At 33.5% G+C, this 17,726-nt stretch overlaps 2 protein-coding genes across 4 annotated transcripts; one reads left to right on the top strand and one right to left on the bottom strand.

Annotated features, from left to right (window-relative positions):
* Positions 1-20: 20 nt before the first annotated feature.
* LOC110623024 (transcription elongation factor TFIIS) lies at positions 21-3,128 on the bottom strand. 2 transcript variants are annotated; one of them, XM_021767844.2, is made up of 3 exons: positions 3,009-3,128; positions 2,611-2,809; positions 21-1,459 (listed from the first exon to the last, which is right to left on the bottom strand). In XM_021767844.2, the coding sequence occupies exons 2-3, from the start codon at positions 2,773-2,775 to the stop codon at positions 596-598; spliced, it is 1,029 nt and encodes a 342-aa protein (XP_021623536.1). In that variant the 5' UTR covers positions 2,776-2,809; positions 3,009-3,128; the 3' UTR covers positions 21-595. The 2 variants fall into 2 exon arrangements, with proteins under 2 accessions (XP_021623536.1, XP_021623534.1); XM_021767842.2 differs by having other exon boundaries at positions 2,970-3,123.
* A 4,804-nt stretch (positions 3,129-7,932) lies between these two features.
* On the top strand, positions 7,933-16,786 carry LOC110623425 (phospholipid-transporting ATPase 1). Of its 2 annotated transcripts, none has more exons than XM_043959552.1 (9): positions 7,933-8,480; positions 9,303-11,059; positions 11,959-12,322; positions 12,481-13,237; positions 13,374-13,497; positions 13,729-13,948; positions 14,563-15,021; positions 15,113-15,420; positions 16,334-16,786. In XM_043959552.1, the coding sequence occupies exons 2-8, from the start codon at positions 9,580-9,582 to the stop codon at positions 15,312-15,314; spliced, it is 3,606 nt and encodes a 1,201-aa protein (XP_043815487.1). In that variant the 5' UTR covers positions 7,933-8,480; positions 9,303-9,579; the 3' UTR covers positions 15,315-15,420; positions 16,334-16,786. The 2 variants fall into 2 exon arrangements, with proteins under 2 accessions (XP_043815487.1, XP_021624059.1); XM_021768367.2 differs by having other exon boundaries at positions 7,934-8,480; positions 11,983-12,322.
* Positions 16,787-17,726: the final 940 nt, after the last annotated feature.

Below are 17,726 nucleotides of genomic sequence, written 5' to 3' on the forward strand. Positions count from 1 at the left end.
GTACCATGCATTAGCCGATAGCTAGTAAGCATGCCCACGCTGTCTATTTTCATTTTCTGAAAAAATACCAGAATCCATCTATTTGAGACATAATGGGAAAGCTTCAGAAAACAATAACGCAGACCATCTACATAAAATACAAAGCAAGTTGTCACCTACTCTAAAACTTAAGCATTTCAATGCGCCGAAGATGCGGGTAGCCTCCGTTGTCCCACCGCACTCTGCTCCAACTCTGATTTCAAATCCAAGTATGCTTGGAAAAACATTGCACGCTATGAAGCTGGAAGGCTTCTGCTAAAGTCTTCACACGGTCATAACTTGTATGAACCATCCTGAATAACTAACAGGAAAAAGCCTACAAGACATAACAAAAATGAAAAATGACACATCTTGATGTGCTGAGAAGAAGGTTCCCTTGTTAAAATCTGGCATAATCCTAAATGAGAAGACAAATACCCCTACAGCAAATAGATACTAATGAAAGATCTTTCGTCCAGATATCCAATGATGATGATTCATTACAAGTGAAGTGGAGCTTAGCAGATAAAAAGCTCCATATGTGCTCCACAGACCGGCAGTCCCATCAAAGTCCACACTAGCAGAATTTCCAACGGTTGTTGCAGTTTACACACGTTACATACGTGGTCATTGGTTCATCAGCACTCCTAGTCTGCATCTGATAGTAAGTGGTCTTGCGCTGACCACATCGACCACACTTGAACTGATCGGTTGTGGCTTTTGGTCCACCACCACGCTCACAATCAAATAATGCTTTCTCTTTAATTTGGTTATTTTCCTGTTGTCTCTTTTCGCTTGCCATTTCTTCAGGGCTCATTGTGATGAGTCTCTCTGGTTTGACCAGTCCAAGAAGTACTTTTCTCCTCAAATCAGGGTTATTTGGATCCTTCATGTTGAACATTATGGATCTGTACTTGAACTTTTGGGCTCCATTTGATCGACCCATCTTTTCAAACATAGCAGATTCTACAGATACAGCAATTCGGATTGGGTCACATGCCCTTATTTCATCCCTCGCATCCTCATCAACCTCACTAGCAACTTTGGACAAGGCCTCCACAAGAAGTTCGCGAACTTTGTCACGTAAAGCATCATTACATTTTACCATCGTAGTAAGCTTTGGTGGAGCAATAGGGACCTGAGATGGCTTCTTCGAATTAGAAGCATGTTTCTCCTCCTTGGATATTTTTTCAACCTTGATTATTTCTTCCCGATCAATCTTATCAACCTTAACTGTGCTTGATTTTTGAATCTTCTCAACTTTAATGGTCTCTACCTTTGAAACCTCAGCTTTCCCTGAACTTTTATTATCAACGACACCATTTTTCTTTCTGGTGGTCTCATCAATGACTATCCTTTTCCAAATCTCTAGCAAGTCAGATGCCACAGTTTGGATCTTCTCCCTAGGATGCTTTGTGAGAGGTCGAAGCCGCTTCCCGACCTAAAATATCATGAGAAAGCAATTAGCATCATAAAGATGTAGCAAGCTGGAGTGAGATGCGCAATAACCAATAACTGGCAGGTAAAGTGGCATCCAGGTTTTTTCCCTCTATTTTATAAAGTATATTAGGATTATTGCATGCATGAACACTCTAGTTTGATATTGCACCTGATTTCTGCTTCATCACAAGATCATTGAACAAGATGCCAGGCTACAAAGAGCTCAGCTCACATTAAAATGAATGTCCATGTTACATATGTAACGTGGCAATTCCATAATAAAACACTTGTTATCATTTTCATACATAAAAAAAATTGGTGGAACAACAAAGAGAAGAAGTGCAATTCAGTTTTTGGCAGGACAGGAGCTAGAGTAAACCATGGGAGGGAGAAAGATTGATTGCGAACATGCCATCATAACATGAAAGTTACTGACACATCATGCCTGTTTGACATTGAGATTAAAACCTACTTAGATACTATTGAAAAAAGCTATTGGAAGAAGCTGTTAGTTTTGGAGTTTTTATGACTGAAACATGTCAAATCTACTAAACATGACTGTAATGGCCTCTAACTAACATATTTAAGATAGTATTTTTCACAATGGCAGTACACAACAATGCCAAACAGGACAAGACAGAAGTTGCGGGCACAAGGACCAAGCATTTGCCTGAGTATACATTTACTTGATAGGAATAACAAACATAATGAATAATATAATTAGAAATAATTTTTGTTAAGCTGCTGAGTACGTATGAGGCAAGAAAGCCGGAAAAAAAAAAGGTAGTTGAATATCTTCACCTAAAAGCTCTAAATGAAATTGATAAATTTTGGACATAAAGTGGGGACATGAAGGCAAATTATTCTTTTCCCAGAATGAGAGCATTGCATTTACCACTATTTCACAGCCAAAAATATAAAACAGATCTTAATTCTATAAATTTAACTGTCAGCTACAAGCAAATTCCAACCCAAATTCGCAGCTTTTAACAGAGCCTACCAATTTAATCCAACACACGCGTTATTGATAGCAATAACAAATTGACAATTTGCTTAGGAGATTACCACAACACCGAAACGAACAGATATAGAAATTATAAAAAGAGGAAATAAAATTTAAAGGCACATATACAAGAAAGGAAGCTTAATTACCTGAGAGGATACCAGAATATCATACGTTATCGGAAAACTCTTGAGCCGTTTCAGCGCATCTACACACCTCACCACCTCCGGTCCATTGGAGGAAACTCCGTCACTAGCAGCGGAATCTGCGGCTTTCTTCGCGGCCTCAAACAACTCTACAAGCTCTCTTTCCATCGATTCTCAGATCCCTATTGCCCTCAAAATCCGCCTACACAAGGACGGAAAAACCAATAAATCATCAAATTGAAAGGTAGGTGAGCAGTCAATCCAATGATAACATTGAAAACAGAAACAAATTAAATAAAAAAGTGAAAAAAATGAAAAAGATCTATACAGATCTTTGTAGTAGATGGAGAAAGCATGAGTACCAAAACGATCTGGTGAGGGAATTCGATATGTTGACTCACCCCCAGGAAGCAGAGAGACGCCGACGCTCTGTTTCTCTGCCCGGCTTGAGCTTTGTCTTTGTGTGTTTCTGTTGCCCTGCTTATTTTTCTAGGACGGCAACGGGTACGTGGAGATAATGAAATCAACACAGAAAATGGGCTGCGGCTTGTGTTCCAATGGACTTGGGCCTATGCTCAAGGCCCACTACTAGATAAGTCTTTGGGTTTGGGTCTCCTATAACTTAGGAATTGGTTGAAGAAGGCAATCTTGAAAAATGCCGATATGCCAGAAAGGAAAAAAAGCTTTTGGGCTAGATTTTATTTTCTTAATTTATTTATAAATATTAAGTTCTCTAATATTCATAATTTTCAATCTAACAGTTCAATCTTCAAACGTCAAACCTGAATGCAGTGACTTGTAATTATACTAGCTAAATAAAATATTAATTATATTTTTTAATTCATGTAAAAATAAAAATTTACAACATGTGAGGTACAGTGAGCTTATGTAACGGAGGCAGGTATATGAATATCTCCCCGAAAAGTAAAGATTTATATGGAAAAGAGTACAGATTAAAAAAGGACGATCATCGACTGACAACATTTTGCTTCAAACGACGAGGCGAGAGAGAGAGAGAGAGAGAGAGAGAGACAGGGCGAGCAGCTACGGAATTCCTTAACACGAAGATCGGGTTTAGAAGATGAGAGACGCCAAAAAGTCCATGTGATGATGTCCCCTGCCGGACTGTCCTGTAAACGGAGAAAGAATCTCTTTTGAGTAAAAACTCAGCAACCTCAAAGCTGGACATAAAACAACTCTTCTTTCTCTTGCTATGCTCATTATCAATCAACCGTATCAGTTGAAATTGACTCTACACATTCCATTTGCCATTGCCGACAGAGCAGGGGTAGTTTCGAGAATCTACATAAAATAGATGAAGGTGAGGGGACATTCCCAAATCCGAAGTGAAGAAGCGAGTGGCCTTTTGGAATCGGGCCTCTGGATCTGTTCGTTTTGTAATACATGAAATCGGATAAGAAATCGCAGCCGTAACACGAAAGTTACCTGGCCGTTTTCTTTGTATCTGCGGGTGGGACCGGCCTTCCGTGATGCTTACGTGGCTTTTCAGCTTTATTAGTGCTTTCATTATCCCATCCTATTTCTCTGTGTACAAAATTTCTTTAATATATATATTTATTTTTTCTTTTAATATAGGTAATTCTACATTAAAAAAAATTACTAGCAAATAAAGTGAGCGATGAGCTTTCTGTATGTTAGAAATATAATTATTTTATTTTTGTACATCTTTTTCATTTTATATTAATGAATATATTAGCAAGTTAACAAATCAATTTGGTTAGAAAAATGAAATAGTTATATATTTTAGGGTCAAGCTCCAATAATTGATTAATAATGTCAAGCTCTAATGTTATTTTTCCTATATTTTGTAGAATTTACAAATTTTGTTGAAATTTGATTTCATTTTAGTTGTAATTGCAAATTTATAAAGTTTTTTAAAAATCAATATACCAAAATATTGAATGGATATTTAATTATAGGAATTTTTTACAAAAAAAAAATTATAGGAATAAGTTTCCATTTCGTAATTTAAAATAAAAATAACATGAACAACACTTCAATGTGATGTTATTATTATATAAATGTTTAAATTAAAAATGACTAGACTTATTTTCATAAAAATTCAAATTATATCTTATTAATTATTACCTATCCGCCTAAAAAGATTTAATTTTATGAATTTTCATATTTATAGCTTAAAATTTAATTTTAAATAAAAAATTTTAATTTTTAAATTTATTATACTTTTAATAATTTTTTAAATTATGGCCATATTTAAATTAGCTGGTATGTGATTATTTTTATCATATAAGTAATTTGATTAACTTAAATTTTTATTTACATATGAGAGAATTAAATATTCTAATTATATAATTTAAAATTTTCATATAATTAAAATTTTATAATTTTAATTAAAATTTAATTCTAATTATTCAAATTGTTTATGTGATAAAAATAATTACATATCGTGTAAATTAATTTAAATATGATTAAAATTAATTTTAAATAATTTTAAAAATTACTATAATTATAACAAATTTAAAAATTAAAATTTTTTATTCAAAATTAAAAATTTAAGTTATAAATATTAAAAATCACGAAATTATTATTTTTTTAGCCAATAAACGTAGTTAATCACGAAATGTATTTTTTTAGCCAATAAATATTAAAAATTTAAGTTATAAATATTAAAAATCACGAAAATTATAATTATCATTAGTAATTCTGTTTCCAATAAATACATTTCATTGATGATAAAAACATGCCAAGCTTCAACACAAAAGAGATTCAATATCATTTTCCAAAGCCTTAATAGTATAAAAAGTCCACATATGTCCAACATATTAATTTGGAGCTCTAACGACCCGTCCCATAAGACAACTTTAAAAAATTTGGTTGCTACTACTGGCGCAAATTTTCCAATGATTTTCACTTGTGACGCTTGAACTCATACTATGTCGAATAGGCTATAGATAGGGTGTAAATAAATCAAATTGTTCGTAAATTATTTGAGATTTAACTCGATAAAAACTCGATCATGGTCAACGAGTTGAATTTGAACTCATTTTTTAAATTCGTTTAATAAACGAGCCGAATTTGAGATTACCGTTATTCGGCTCGTTTAGATTCGAGAGTTTGGCTCGTTTCAAGTTCATTAACAAGCTCGCGAGCTGATTTGTGAACAGACTCACGAACAAACTCGTGAGCATGCTCGTTCGCCAATACTAATTCTATATCGAAAATTAAAGGGATATAAATGATTGTGATTTCTCTGTAAAATGACAATCATTCTGCATTCTTTTTCATTAGTTTTGGATTTGAAAGATTTCAATTAAATAAAAAAATTTAATTTAAAAATCTCCATATAATTTAAATTTTATTTTTAATTTAAATTTATTTATAATTTAAATAAATTTGAATTATATTGAGCTTGTTTATAATATAATTGAGTTTAAATTCGAATTTAAATGAGTTTAAATTTAAATTTTTAAGTGAAATTTGAATTAACTCGTTAATGTGATAAATGAGATTATTATGAATCGAGTTCGAGTTTAATATTTATTTTATGAATCGAATTCAAACTTATAAATGAAATTCGAGTCGAGTTCGATCTTTTAAATTTTTTTTATAATCGAGTCTGAACTTATCAAAACTCGGTTGGATTCGATTGGATTACAACCTTAGTTATAGATTATCCACTGAAACTTCGAGAAAAATAGACCCAACTTAATTCATACAATCTAACTTTTCGAAATCTAACTTAATTTAGGCAATCTAGCCATTAAAGAGGATAATAGTAGAGTACAAAGAATGTATAGAACCATAAAATAAATCTAAACAATTCTCTAAAATTAAAAATATTTCAGTCCGCTCAAAATAAAATAGATGAAATAGGCGAACTTGTCAAAAGTTCGTTCCTTAACAATTCACTCACAATTTCAAGGATTACTCCGCTGGTCCTTTCTATACCATATTTTATTAAACTTGATAATAAGTTATGACACATGAGTCAATTACATCTTTTATTTGTAGAAAAAAAAAAACATAGAAAGAAGAATACAACCAAATCCAAACTCTCATTGTGAAAAGCACTATGTTCAACCACAAAATTACACATAACAAAACATATTTACACACGTCCAAGAGGAATAGAGCAACCTACAATTCGAGTGAAGAATGCAACGAAAGTGGCCGGCTGACAAAAGTTGAGGACTGACTCCTCAAGGAAAAAAGGGGTAAAGAACAGAAATAAAATTCACCCTAGCTCAAATCATAGGGAAGAAAAGTCATCTTGTTCATCGTAAAATTTTAAAATTATAATCACAAAATAAAATTTATGTAATTTTTTTAATATAATAAAGCATTTATTGGAAATATTGTTTTTAAAAGAGTAATAATATAGATGTTCAAAGGCAGTCCAACAATGAATAATCCATTTGATTAATTCAGACAAATAGCAAAATCATCGTTCGGTTGTGTAGTGTGTGAATAATGTTTATATAAAATTAAAAATTTTATTAAAATTGTTATAATTTTAATAATAGTAGACAATTTAATTTTTAAAAGGAAATAAAATTACTTTTTCCATCAAATCCAAAGATAAAAGTATATTATAATTTTAATAATATTTTTAATAAATTTTCATATAATTATTGAATAGATATATACATATTTAATTTGATAGAGTTAAAATATAAAAATTACTTGATAAATTTAAAATATAAAAATTAAAAACATATTAATTTTGATATAATTAAAAATTTTCAAATTAAAATTTTCAATTAATTTTATTTAGTTATTTAATATTTATTCATTCAAATTATTATATTAAAATTAAATAATTTATATTAGTAAATTACTACTTAAACATTAATATTTTACCTTTATGAAGAATAGTTGATTTATCAAAAATACATTTAATAACATTAATATTTTTTAAATATTTATGCTATTTAGTTTACATATAATTTTAATTATATATATTATTTATTTTTTATAATTTTAAATATTTATATTATTTAATTAATATTAAATTTTTATTTAAATTTATTTAAAAAATTTTAAATAAATTTTTATAAAATCATGTAAGATTTTAATTTTTTTAAAATGAATTTTTTTAATTAAAAAAATAAATTCTTTCATTTTAAATAAAAATTATTTAAAAAATAATTGAATCTAATTTTTACAAAAGTTTTGATTTGAGATAAATGAAATTGATTATTAATTTATTTGATAACAAATTAATAAGTTTGATTATTTTAATTAAATAATTTTAAGATAAAATTAAATTAATTAATTTAATTTTTAAAAAGCCGGTTGTGTTATTTTTCATAAAATTAAATACCAGTAATAATTTTTTAATAGAGCAGGCGGTGGTCTCAAATTGATGGTGCAAGCAAGAATTTACTCACAACACGAACACAGTAATTAAGAGTCGGCGATGGCTAGCGTTGGCAAAGATGAGATGATAAGCTAGTAGCCAGCGGACTAAGCCAAGAATTGTGGTTTACCGCTCGTCTCTCCCTCTCTCTCTGTGTCTGCTTCCGATTTCCTCGCGTCTGCTCCGCCCACCTCCCGCCCTCCTCTCCTCCTTCACTGATTTCCCCAATTGATGGAAAAATGCAAGAAAAATTTGATCTTCTAATCTCTCTCTCCAGCGCTCAGGTTTCTGCAGATCACATGAATCAGAAACCAAAAAGCCGATCCTTCTTATCATTAAATGAATTCAAAATATAGGACACTGGCGGGTGTTGGGGGTTGAGATGAGATCTGATCCGCCTGAATCACTGTTTGTCTGTGCCATTTTACCGTGATCTCGTTTTCAGTGCATTTGATACATTTCTCATATTAAGCACCTTCCTTTTCTCAATCCCGAGACGATAAACCCTCTCATCTTGCTTCCTTGCTCTCTGGTACGTTTATCCTTTTTTCTTCGTATTTTGCTCTTTTTTTGGGGTTTCATGTGAAAAATGAAAATTCTCTATTTTTCTAGATTTTAGGTTATTTAAGCGCATTTTAGGTGATAATTGGTTCTTGGGGCTGATTCTAATTTTTCTTTTGTAATTTGGGTTCTACAAAAACTCTGATTTTGTTTTTAAGTACGGGTGATATATTAGTTCATGTTTGTCTTGCGTGTTTTTAGTTCTGTCACGTTTTGCCGATAAGGGATCCGTGGCCATTTGTTGTTTTCTGGATCGATGAGTGATTCGTCGACATTTTGTTTGAATTTGAATCGAGGTTTTTCAAGTTTTCTCCTTTCTTCTCCATTTTGCCTATCTTGTGGGTCTCTCTACTTAAAGGGCTTTTGTCCGTCCGTTTTCGCGTCTTGTTTAAAGCCTTCTTGTAATTGATAATCATCATCTTGTTCTAGAACACCTACACTTTGATTTCTTGGTAAGAAACACTGAGCATTCTAGCTTTTTTGTTAAGTTGAGAATGAGCTAGATTTGAAGTTAATTTGATGCTCAAGGTGTAAGTAGAATGTGCTTTTGTGCCATAGCGGGTCATGGATTTCAGACAAATGAGTCTTAGATTTGAGTCGTCTGGTTTGCCTGGGGTGGAACCTGAAGCTGATTTGCTCCGGGCAGCAAATACTTGCTAATGGTTGCTCTAAGTAGGGAAAGATGTTTGTTTGATTCTCCAATGTGATCATTGGAGTTATTTATGACATCTGTCCAGTCATAGCTGCAGTCATCAGATCCCTCTGCGTCCTCACTGCCTTGCCGCTCTTGCAGATTTGGCTCCTTGGGTCATTTCCAGCCCAATGATTCTTTCAATTCTTATATTACTGATGAGTCTCAAAGCAATCCTTGTGGCTGTGACTTAGATTATTGGGAGAAGGGCGACAGAGGTCTTCCCTTTGGGGGCACCATATTCCATAGTACAGTTGGTGGAAGTTTCAGTTCTGTTGAAACAACACAGCAATTCCAATCTGTTGAGTCTCCACACATTGAGCGGCTTTCATTGGAATGCCCCACGCAGGAGATTAAACACCTGGTCTCGTGGGGTGCAATGGAACTGCCGCAAAGAAACAGTAATAACACACCTGCTAGCTTTGAAATCTCTGGGGGTTCATCTGTCCTACATGCTAAGGTGGGTTCTAAGACATCATCTTCACTTCATGATAAATTGGACAAGTCTCAGAGAAGGAGCTGCCACAAAAGTTTGCAGTTTGATGGAAACATATTGAGCGAAGAAGATGCCAGGTCCATTTACATCAATGATCCTAGAAGAACCAATGACAAGTATGAGTTCACAGGGAATGAAATACGCACGAGCAAGTATACATTGATTACTTTCTTGCCAAAAAATCTTTTCATTCAGTTCCATCGGGTGGCTTATTTATATTTCCTGGCTATTGCTGCTCTCAATCAACTTCCTCCTCTTGCAGTGTTTGGGAGAACTGTGTCCCTTTTCCCTCTCCTGTTTGTGCTTTGTGTTACAGCTATTAAAGATGGCTATGAGGATTGGCGGAGGCACAGATCAGACCGCAATGAGAATAACCGAGAAGCCTTAGTGCTACAATCTGGCCAATTTCTACCAAAAAGATGGAAAAAGATACGAGCTGGTGAAGTGGTGAAGATCTATGCTGACGAGACAATTCCTTGTGACATGGTTTTGCTGGGGACTAGTGATCCTAGTGGTGTTGCTTACATCCAAACAATGAATTTGGATGGTGAGTCAAACTTGAAGACGAGGTATGCCAGGCAGGAAACATCTTTAGCTGTATCTGAAGGTTGTACAATTTCGGGGTTGATCAGATGTGAACGACCTAACAGGAATATTTATGAGTTCACAGCCAACATGGAATTCAATGGGCATAAGTTTTCCCTCAGCCAATCAAATATCATTTTGCGTGGTTGTCAGCTAAAGAACACTGATTGGATAATTGGTGTTGTGGTCTATGCTGGACAGGAAACAAAAGCAATGTTGAATAGTGCAGCATCTCCTTCCAAGAGAAGCAAACTGGAAAGTTACATGAACCGGGAAACACTATGGTTGTCTATTTTTCTTTTAATCATGTGTCTAGTTGTGGCACTTGGGATGGGCCTTTGGCTTGCACACTACAAGGACCAGCTTGATACCTTGCCTTATTACAGAAAGACATACTTCACTCATGGGAAAGATTATGGGAAGCGATACAAGTATTATGGAATCCCCATGGAGATTTTCTTCTCATTTTTGAGTTCTATTATAGTGTTTCAGATAATGATACCAATATCTCTTTATATTACAATGGAGTTGGTTCGTCTAGGACAGTCTTATTTCATGATTGGAGACAGACATATGTATGATGGTAGTTCTGGCTCAAGGTTCCAGTGCAGATCATTGAATATAAATGAGGACTTGGGTCAGGTGCGTTATATCTTTTCAGACAAAACAGGAACGCTTACTGAGAACAAAATGGAATTCCAGAGGGCCAGTGTATATGGGAAAAACTATGGTGGATCCTTGGATGCAGCTGATCTGTTGCAGGAAGAGAACCTTTCTGGTACTAAATGAGTTTTGCCTTTGCCATTTGTTTATCATCTTCATTTGTGGTTCTACTCTTTTTTAATAATGTGCTTTAACTAGAGTACAAGATGTAGTCTTATCTGTGTAATCAGCAATTGGAACATCAACATATTGCTGCATGATTGTTGTTATTTTTCATATATATTATTCTTAGTTTTTCTAGGAGAAATAACTTTTGAGTGATTTGAATATTGCTGCATGATTGTTGGTACTTTTCATACATATTATTCTTAGTTTTTTCAGAAGAAAATAACTTTTGAGTGATTTGAATATACCTTTTTTTCCTTCGCTATTTACAAAATTTTGCAATTTGTCGGTCTGGTATGGAACAAGATCATAATTAGTCTTTTAGACTATAAGTGTTGTGGTTGTTTTAGATTTCCTTGATAATATCTTTTCTTTATGATGAGCACTATTATTTGTAGTCCTCTAGGCTATAAAGGGTGTCATATCATTTGCTTGTAAATTTAACACCTGTGTTTTGGTGTTCGCATAACAACTTAATCTTGACCACATAATGTCTACTTCTTTTATCTTTCGACCAAAATATGTTGCAAACTTTTTCCTCTTGAAAAAATGTACCCTATCAAGCCCTTTTGACCAAAAAGGGGGGGGGGGGGAGGACAATGCTACGCCTTCCCATAGTTGTCGCACAATTGATTTGTGCCAACACAGACATTGTTTTCTTTGAAGTCGTATGTTCAGCATTCTGTCCTTGTATCTATACATTATGGAAGTTTACAGATTAGTTAATATATGCTTCTATTTTCTTCTTTTGGGCCATTTGCATCATTTTAAAGAGGGTTAACTTTTACCTCATTTAGTATCTCATTTACTTCATTTAATGACGCTCTTGTCATGATTTACTTGTACAAGCTTCCTTTCTTTTGATAATTGCAGCTGAAGCTGCATGCAGGAGATGGAAACTTGAATCTACAATCACTGTCGATTCTAAACTCATGAAATTGTTGCACAAGGACTTGGTTGAAGATGAGAGAATTGCTGCACATGAGTTTTTCCTTACACTGGCTGCATGTAATACTGTTATTCCTATTCGTACCTGTGATAGATCTTCTAGTTGTGCCAAGAGCCAATTTCATGAGGATGTAGAAACTATTGAATATCAGGGTGAATCTCCTGATGAGCAGGCACTAGTTGCTGCAGCCTCTGCTTATGGATATACTCTCTTTGAACGCACATCTGGGCACATAGTAATTGATGTTAATGGTGAGAAACTAAGGTAGAAGGTCTTCCTTGTGTTCTCCTCTTTTTTTTTTTTTAACAATCATATATTTCTCATTAATAGCTTTCCTGTTGTTGAAACCGTTAAATGTCTTTGCACTTGATAACACTATGAATCAGTAAAGCAGACTTATAATGTGTACTTGTGCTGTTCAGGTTTGATGTGTTGGGCATGCATGAATTTGATAGTGTTCGGAAAAGAATGTCTGTTGTCATCAGATTTCCCAACAATGATGTGAAGGTGTTGGTGAAAGGTGCTGATACTTCCATGTTCAGCATTTTAGCCAAAGGAAATGAGAGGGATCATCATGTAAGGCATGCAACACAATGTCATTTGACTGAATATTCATCACAAGGTCTACGTACACTTGTGGTTGCTGCAAAAGATCTTACGGAGGCAGAACTTGAGCTGTGGCAATGCAGGTTTGATGATGCAAGCACTTCTTTGACTGACAGAGCCACAAAACTACGTCAAACAGCAGCGCTTATAGAATGTGATTTAAATCTACTTGGGGCTACTGGAATTGAAGACAAGCTACAAGATGGTGTACCAGAAGCCATTGAATCTCTCCGGCAAGCAGGTATCAAGGTATGGGTTCTGACTGGAGATAAGCAAGAGACAGCAATTTCTATTGGGCTTTCATGCAAACTCCTTACAATGGATATGGAGCAAATCATTATAAATGGCAATTCAGAGGAGGAATGCAGAAAACTTTTGGCTGATGCCAAGGCCAAGCATGGTGTGAAATCATCAGCTGGAGGAAACCACAATTTAAAATGCAGTAAGAATGCTGAGGTTGACTACCTTGAGGTATCTGAGGGGAAGAAAGAAGGAATAGCGAAAGCGCCACTAGCACTTATAATTGATGGGAATAGTTTGGTGTACATTTTGGAGAAAGAACTAGAATCAGAAGTGAGAATCAATTTTCCCTCGGCTTCTATATTTGCATTTTTTATTTAATTTCTTTAAGTTCAGTATTATTAGATATTGTGTAATGACAAACCTATATTCTCAATCATTTACTTGCCAACTCTTTCTCTCTCTACAGCTTTTTGACCTTGCAATTTCCTGTAAGGTTGTGCTGTGCTGTCGTGTTGCACCATTGCAGAAGGCAGGAATTGTTGATCTAATCAAGAGCCGAACTGATGATATGACACTGGCTATAGGAGATGGTGAGTGGTCTTGTTTGTTTATTCTTTCCTTTCCTTTCTCTTTTGAGCATGGTTGCAGAGGCAATTTTGATTTGTTTTGACATTAAAAGAGCCTATTAGTTTCTGCCCTTAAGCCAACTCGAGCTGCTAGCTTTTATCTTATTGGTATATTTATATTTTGCACGTTCCAACAAATTGTTGCTGATGGGATAGTTGTTCTAATTTTCCGTGCTTCTGCCCATTTACATTTAGGGGCAAATGATGTTTCAATGATCCAAATGGCGGATGTTGGTGTTGGAATATGCGGTCAGGAAGGGCGTCAAGCAGTGATGGCATCTGATTTTGCTATGGGACAATTTCGATTTTTGAAAAGATTACTTTTGGTGCATGGGCACTGGAATTATCAACGAATTGGTTATTTGGTTCTGTACAACTTTTACCGCAATGCAGTTTTCGTATTAATGCTATTCTGGTATGCCAAGTTTATATCTCTGTGCCCTTGATATCTGGCTGTTATTATGTTTTGTTGATGGCAATCTCTTCTGATACTCTCTGGCTACTTGTCAAATTATGTCTTTTTACAATCATATATAATTGAACCTAGGAACATGTTTAGCTAGTAGCTATGGGTGATGGAACATCACATGATTGTAGGATGATATGACATTTGTCAGTTCTTTACACATTAATCATCTGCAGTCTTTTTCCTTGATCCTTGTTGAGGATGTTATACCCAAGACTTTGGTAGAGTTTTATTTGCAAAAAATCTTGCAACTTTCTTTTGGATTAGTTTTAAATATTGCAATATGAAAATCGCATGTGTATTAACAAAATTGTAGCTGGTCAACATTATGGATGTAGGTTTATTTGCTTACCATCTTCAAAATTTTCTGTTAGAGGTGCAAGGCTGATGTAGCCTGCACCTGCACCTGGACCCTTGATGTTTATCTTTGCTTAATGTTGATCTTTCAAAGAACAATGAAGTGCTGTGGTCTAGGCCTAAGATTTTTTCTCCAAGTAATATATTCATGAAGGTTTTCTTTTTTTTTAATCTTAAAGCAATGTGCTTTCTTTTCTATCAAATAGGTATATATTATGTACAGCTTTTTCAACAACTTCAGCATTGACCGATTGGAGTAGCGTATTTTATTCTGTCATCTATACTTCTGTTCCCACCATTGTTGTCGGTATTCTGGACAAGGATTTAAGCCATCGGACACTGTTGCAGTATCCTAAACTTTATGGCGCAGGGCATCGACAAGAGGCATACAACATGCACCTCTTCTGGATCACAATGGCTGATACACTATGGCAGAGTCTAGTCCTCTTCGGTATACCCTTGTTCATTTACAAAGGGAGTACAATTGATATATGGAGCCTGGGCAGTTTGTGGACGATAGCTGTTGTTATCCTTGTTAACATACACTTGGCAATGGATGTTCAGCGCTGGGTTTATATTACTCATGTTGCTGTTTGGGGGTCAGTGATCATTACATTTGCCTGTATGGTGGTATTGGATTCTATACCCGTCTTCCCCAATTATGGGTTAGTCTCATTGATGTTTAGTGGAAACTCTTTTAGTTCTGATGTATGTGGTCTTAATATGACTGACTATCATTCCATGTTAATTGGACAGGACTATTTATCATCAGGCGAAGTCACCAACCTATTGGCTCGCAATCTTGCTCATAATAGTCATTGCATTGCTCCCCCGCTTTCTTTTTAAAGTTGTAAATCAGATTTTTTGGCCTTCAGATATCCAGATAGCCAGAGAAGCTGAGATTCTGAAAAAAGGTCCTGATAATTTGAGGCCGAGACCTAATGGACGTTCCAGTTGACTTGTATTCTAGTTTCTCGTAGGCACACACACACAGAGACAGATGGCTTCCCTCGAGTTAACCATTATATCCTTTTTCCTGTGGCGTGCTGTTGTGATGCTCAAATGTAAGTGAAATGGCTTTTCCTGTATGTTTACTTCGCACATAATTAATTGTCAATTTAAATATGAATGTACATGAAAGCAATGAAATTGTTAAGCTTAAAAAATCCTGAAGTTCTATTCATTTTTTTAATTTTGGCCTCATCTTTAGAAATGATGAACTATGAGTAAACTTTAATTATGATGAGGTGTAACTATGGCTGCTTTGAAATCTTTTTTTGAGTTTCTATCCACATTTTTTGTGAATCCATACAACTCTTCTGTTGTTTTCTTTATTTCTTTGTTCTAAGTCATTACTTGAATTCAAATTATTTGTTCATTTTCTTGATTTGGTCTCTCTAATCAATATTCAATTCATAGTTGCAAATGAAAAGGAATGACTTTTATTGGAATCCGTATTTAAGTTTTATTTGGGGGACTATGATATTATGTAATAACTCATATATAACTAGTTAACACTTAATAGTACAGATGTATCTTTCCATAACATAAACCGACTAATCATATCTCAGATACAATTGGATTCTAAAATCATTTTCTGAAACATTCACAAAAGGAAGTTAGCTCATTGATTATGCAAATTCTTCAAAAAAAATGAATTATCCGTTTTTTCTGCTATGATTATTATTTTTAAGATATATATCAGCAAGAAAGATGAAGCCCCTCAATGATAGGCTACCAAATTTGTCATAATTTGTATGTAATGTATCCTTTTACTAGTTAAACATAGGTTAAGACGGATTGCAACAGTAACCTAGTACACTTGTAATCGGCTAGTTAGAGCATAACTGCAATCATGTAAACGTTAAGGTATTTTTCCCTTGTAAGAAAGTAGCATAAGAAGATGTAATCTATGTGTTTGTTGTTTGTAGTGCTGTTTAATTTTTGCTTTATTTTGTCGATGGTCTGTGATCCCAGGTAAATTATGCAAGTGGGGTTTGTGCCAACATGTGAAACAGATGATGTGGCATTTGACATCAGCAGCAGCAGCAGCAGCATCACCATGTACAGGATAAAAGGGGGATGAAGGAGGGATGTTCTACACCAAACTGATTGGTTGGTACATACAGAGAATGTCATTGACATGATTCAGGCAGGTGAAGAATTGGACTACTGCTCTGGAAGATGGAACTTGACCAATTCGGTTGATATTTATTATTCAAGAAAAAAATATATAATATTTGGTGTTTAGAGTTTAAACATCACGATGTGAAGGTCCAAAGAAGATAAGAGAGAGAAAGTGAAGTATATATTTTTTTTATTTTTTTTTTTGACCTTTTGATTGGTTTTGTGCCAAATATCAAGGTTTGTCAAATTTTCTTCCCCAACACAAACAAATGGAATGGGAGTAAAACAACTGTTGAAATCTGACCTTGCTGCTCTTTCTTGTTCTTCATCTTGCATGGTCAAGAATAAACTCCTCAACTCGTAGCAGCCTTGTTCACTCTCAATTGCTGAGCAATGCTCGTAGAGGAAGAAAAGAAAATGGGATGCAATTTAGGTTTGCTCAAATATTTGATATACAAAGCAGAAACTGTACACAATGTTGAATTTAAATTTCAAAATGGTAAAAAAAAGAAAAAAAAAAAAACTTTCACCATGTAGAATGAGAAACATTTCTTTAATACAAATTATACAAGTTCCTCCAGTGTATGAATAATTACTTGTTATTTTGTAAAAATATTATTTTTAATAATATATGTATACAATTCAAAATTCTCCTTGGAAAAAATAAATCAAACAAAATAAGGTTGTAAATATAAATTATATGATTATCAAATTTTGAAGAGTCCATTTTTTTTCCTTAGATAATATTAATTATTACTTTCGGTTCACATCATTTTATTTTTAAAAAAGTATATTAGATAAAAAAATTCAAACTTTTACATTTATATTTTAATTTTAAAATTTTAGATAATATTTTATATTTATTTCAATTTTAATTAATTTTTTAAAAAAATTATAGTCATTTTCTTTAATTGATGTTTATATTTAAAATTTAAAATTTTAAAAAATAAAATTAAAACTTTTCAATTTGTCACAATTATAACCAAAGCACAAGATTAATCTAAAAATTATCAAAAGAATTACAATATAATCCTTTAAAATTTTATTTGATTAATAAGATAGTCTTTAAATTACATATTTTTATTTCAAAAATATTCTTTTTTGTTAATTCCATTATTTACTTTTCCTTTTTATTTTTATATACTTATTGTAGTTTAATAAAAATTTAAAATATAAAAAATTATAATATAAAATATATAATATTTTATTTTATTTAATATTATTAACATGAAATATAATTTTT

This window comes from Manihot esculenta, chromosome 9 (assembly GCF_001659605.2).
Source record: "Manihot esculenta cultivar AM560-2 chromosome 9, M.esculenta_v8, whole genome shotgun sequence".
Classification (NCBI taxonomy): Eukaryota; Viridiplantae; Streptophyta; class Magnoliopsida; order Malpighiales; family Euphorbiaceae; genus Manihot; species Manihot esculenta.

What these genes read in the sequence shown, in the direction of transcription:
- LOC110623024 (XM_021767844.2), bottom strand. Translation starts at nt 2,775, where the DNA reads ATGGAAAGAGAGCTTGTAGAGTTGTTTGAGGCCGCGAAGAAAGCCGCA. An exon ending in ATATTCTGGTATCCTCTCAG is followed by an intron (nt 1,460 to 2,610) that starts GTAATTAAGCTT and finishes ATGATATTTTAG; the next exon opens with GTCGGGAAGCGGCTTCGACC.
- LOC110623425 (XM_043959552.1), top strand. Translation starts at nt 9,580, where the DNA reads ATGGAACTGCCGCAAAGAAACAGTAATAACACACCTGCTAGCTTTGAA. An exon ending in AGAAAGAACTAGAATCAGAA is followed by an intron (nt 13,238 to 13,373) that starts GTGAGAATCAAT and finishes CTCTCTCTACAG; the next exon opens with CTTTTTGACCTTGCAATTTC. An exon ending in GACACTGGCTATAGGAGATG is followed by an intron (nt 13,498 to 13,728) that starts GTGAGTGGTCTT and finishes ATTTACATTTAG; the next exon opens with GGGCAAATGATGTTTCAATG.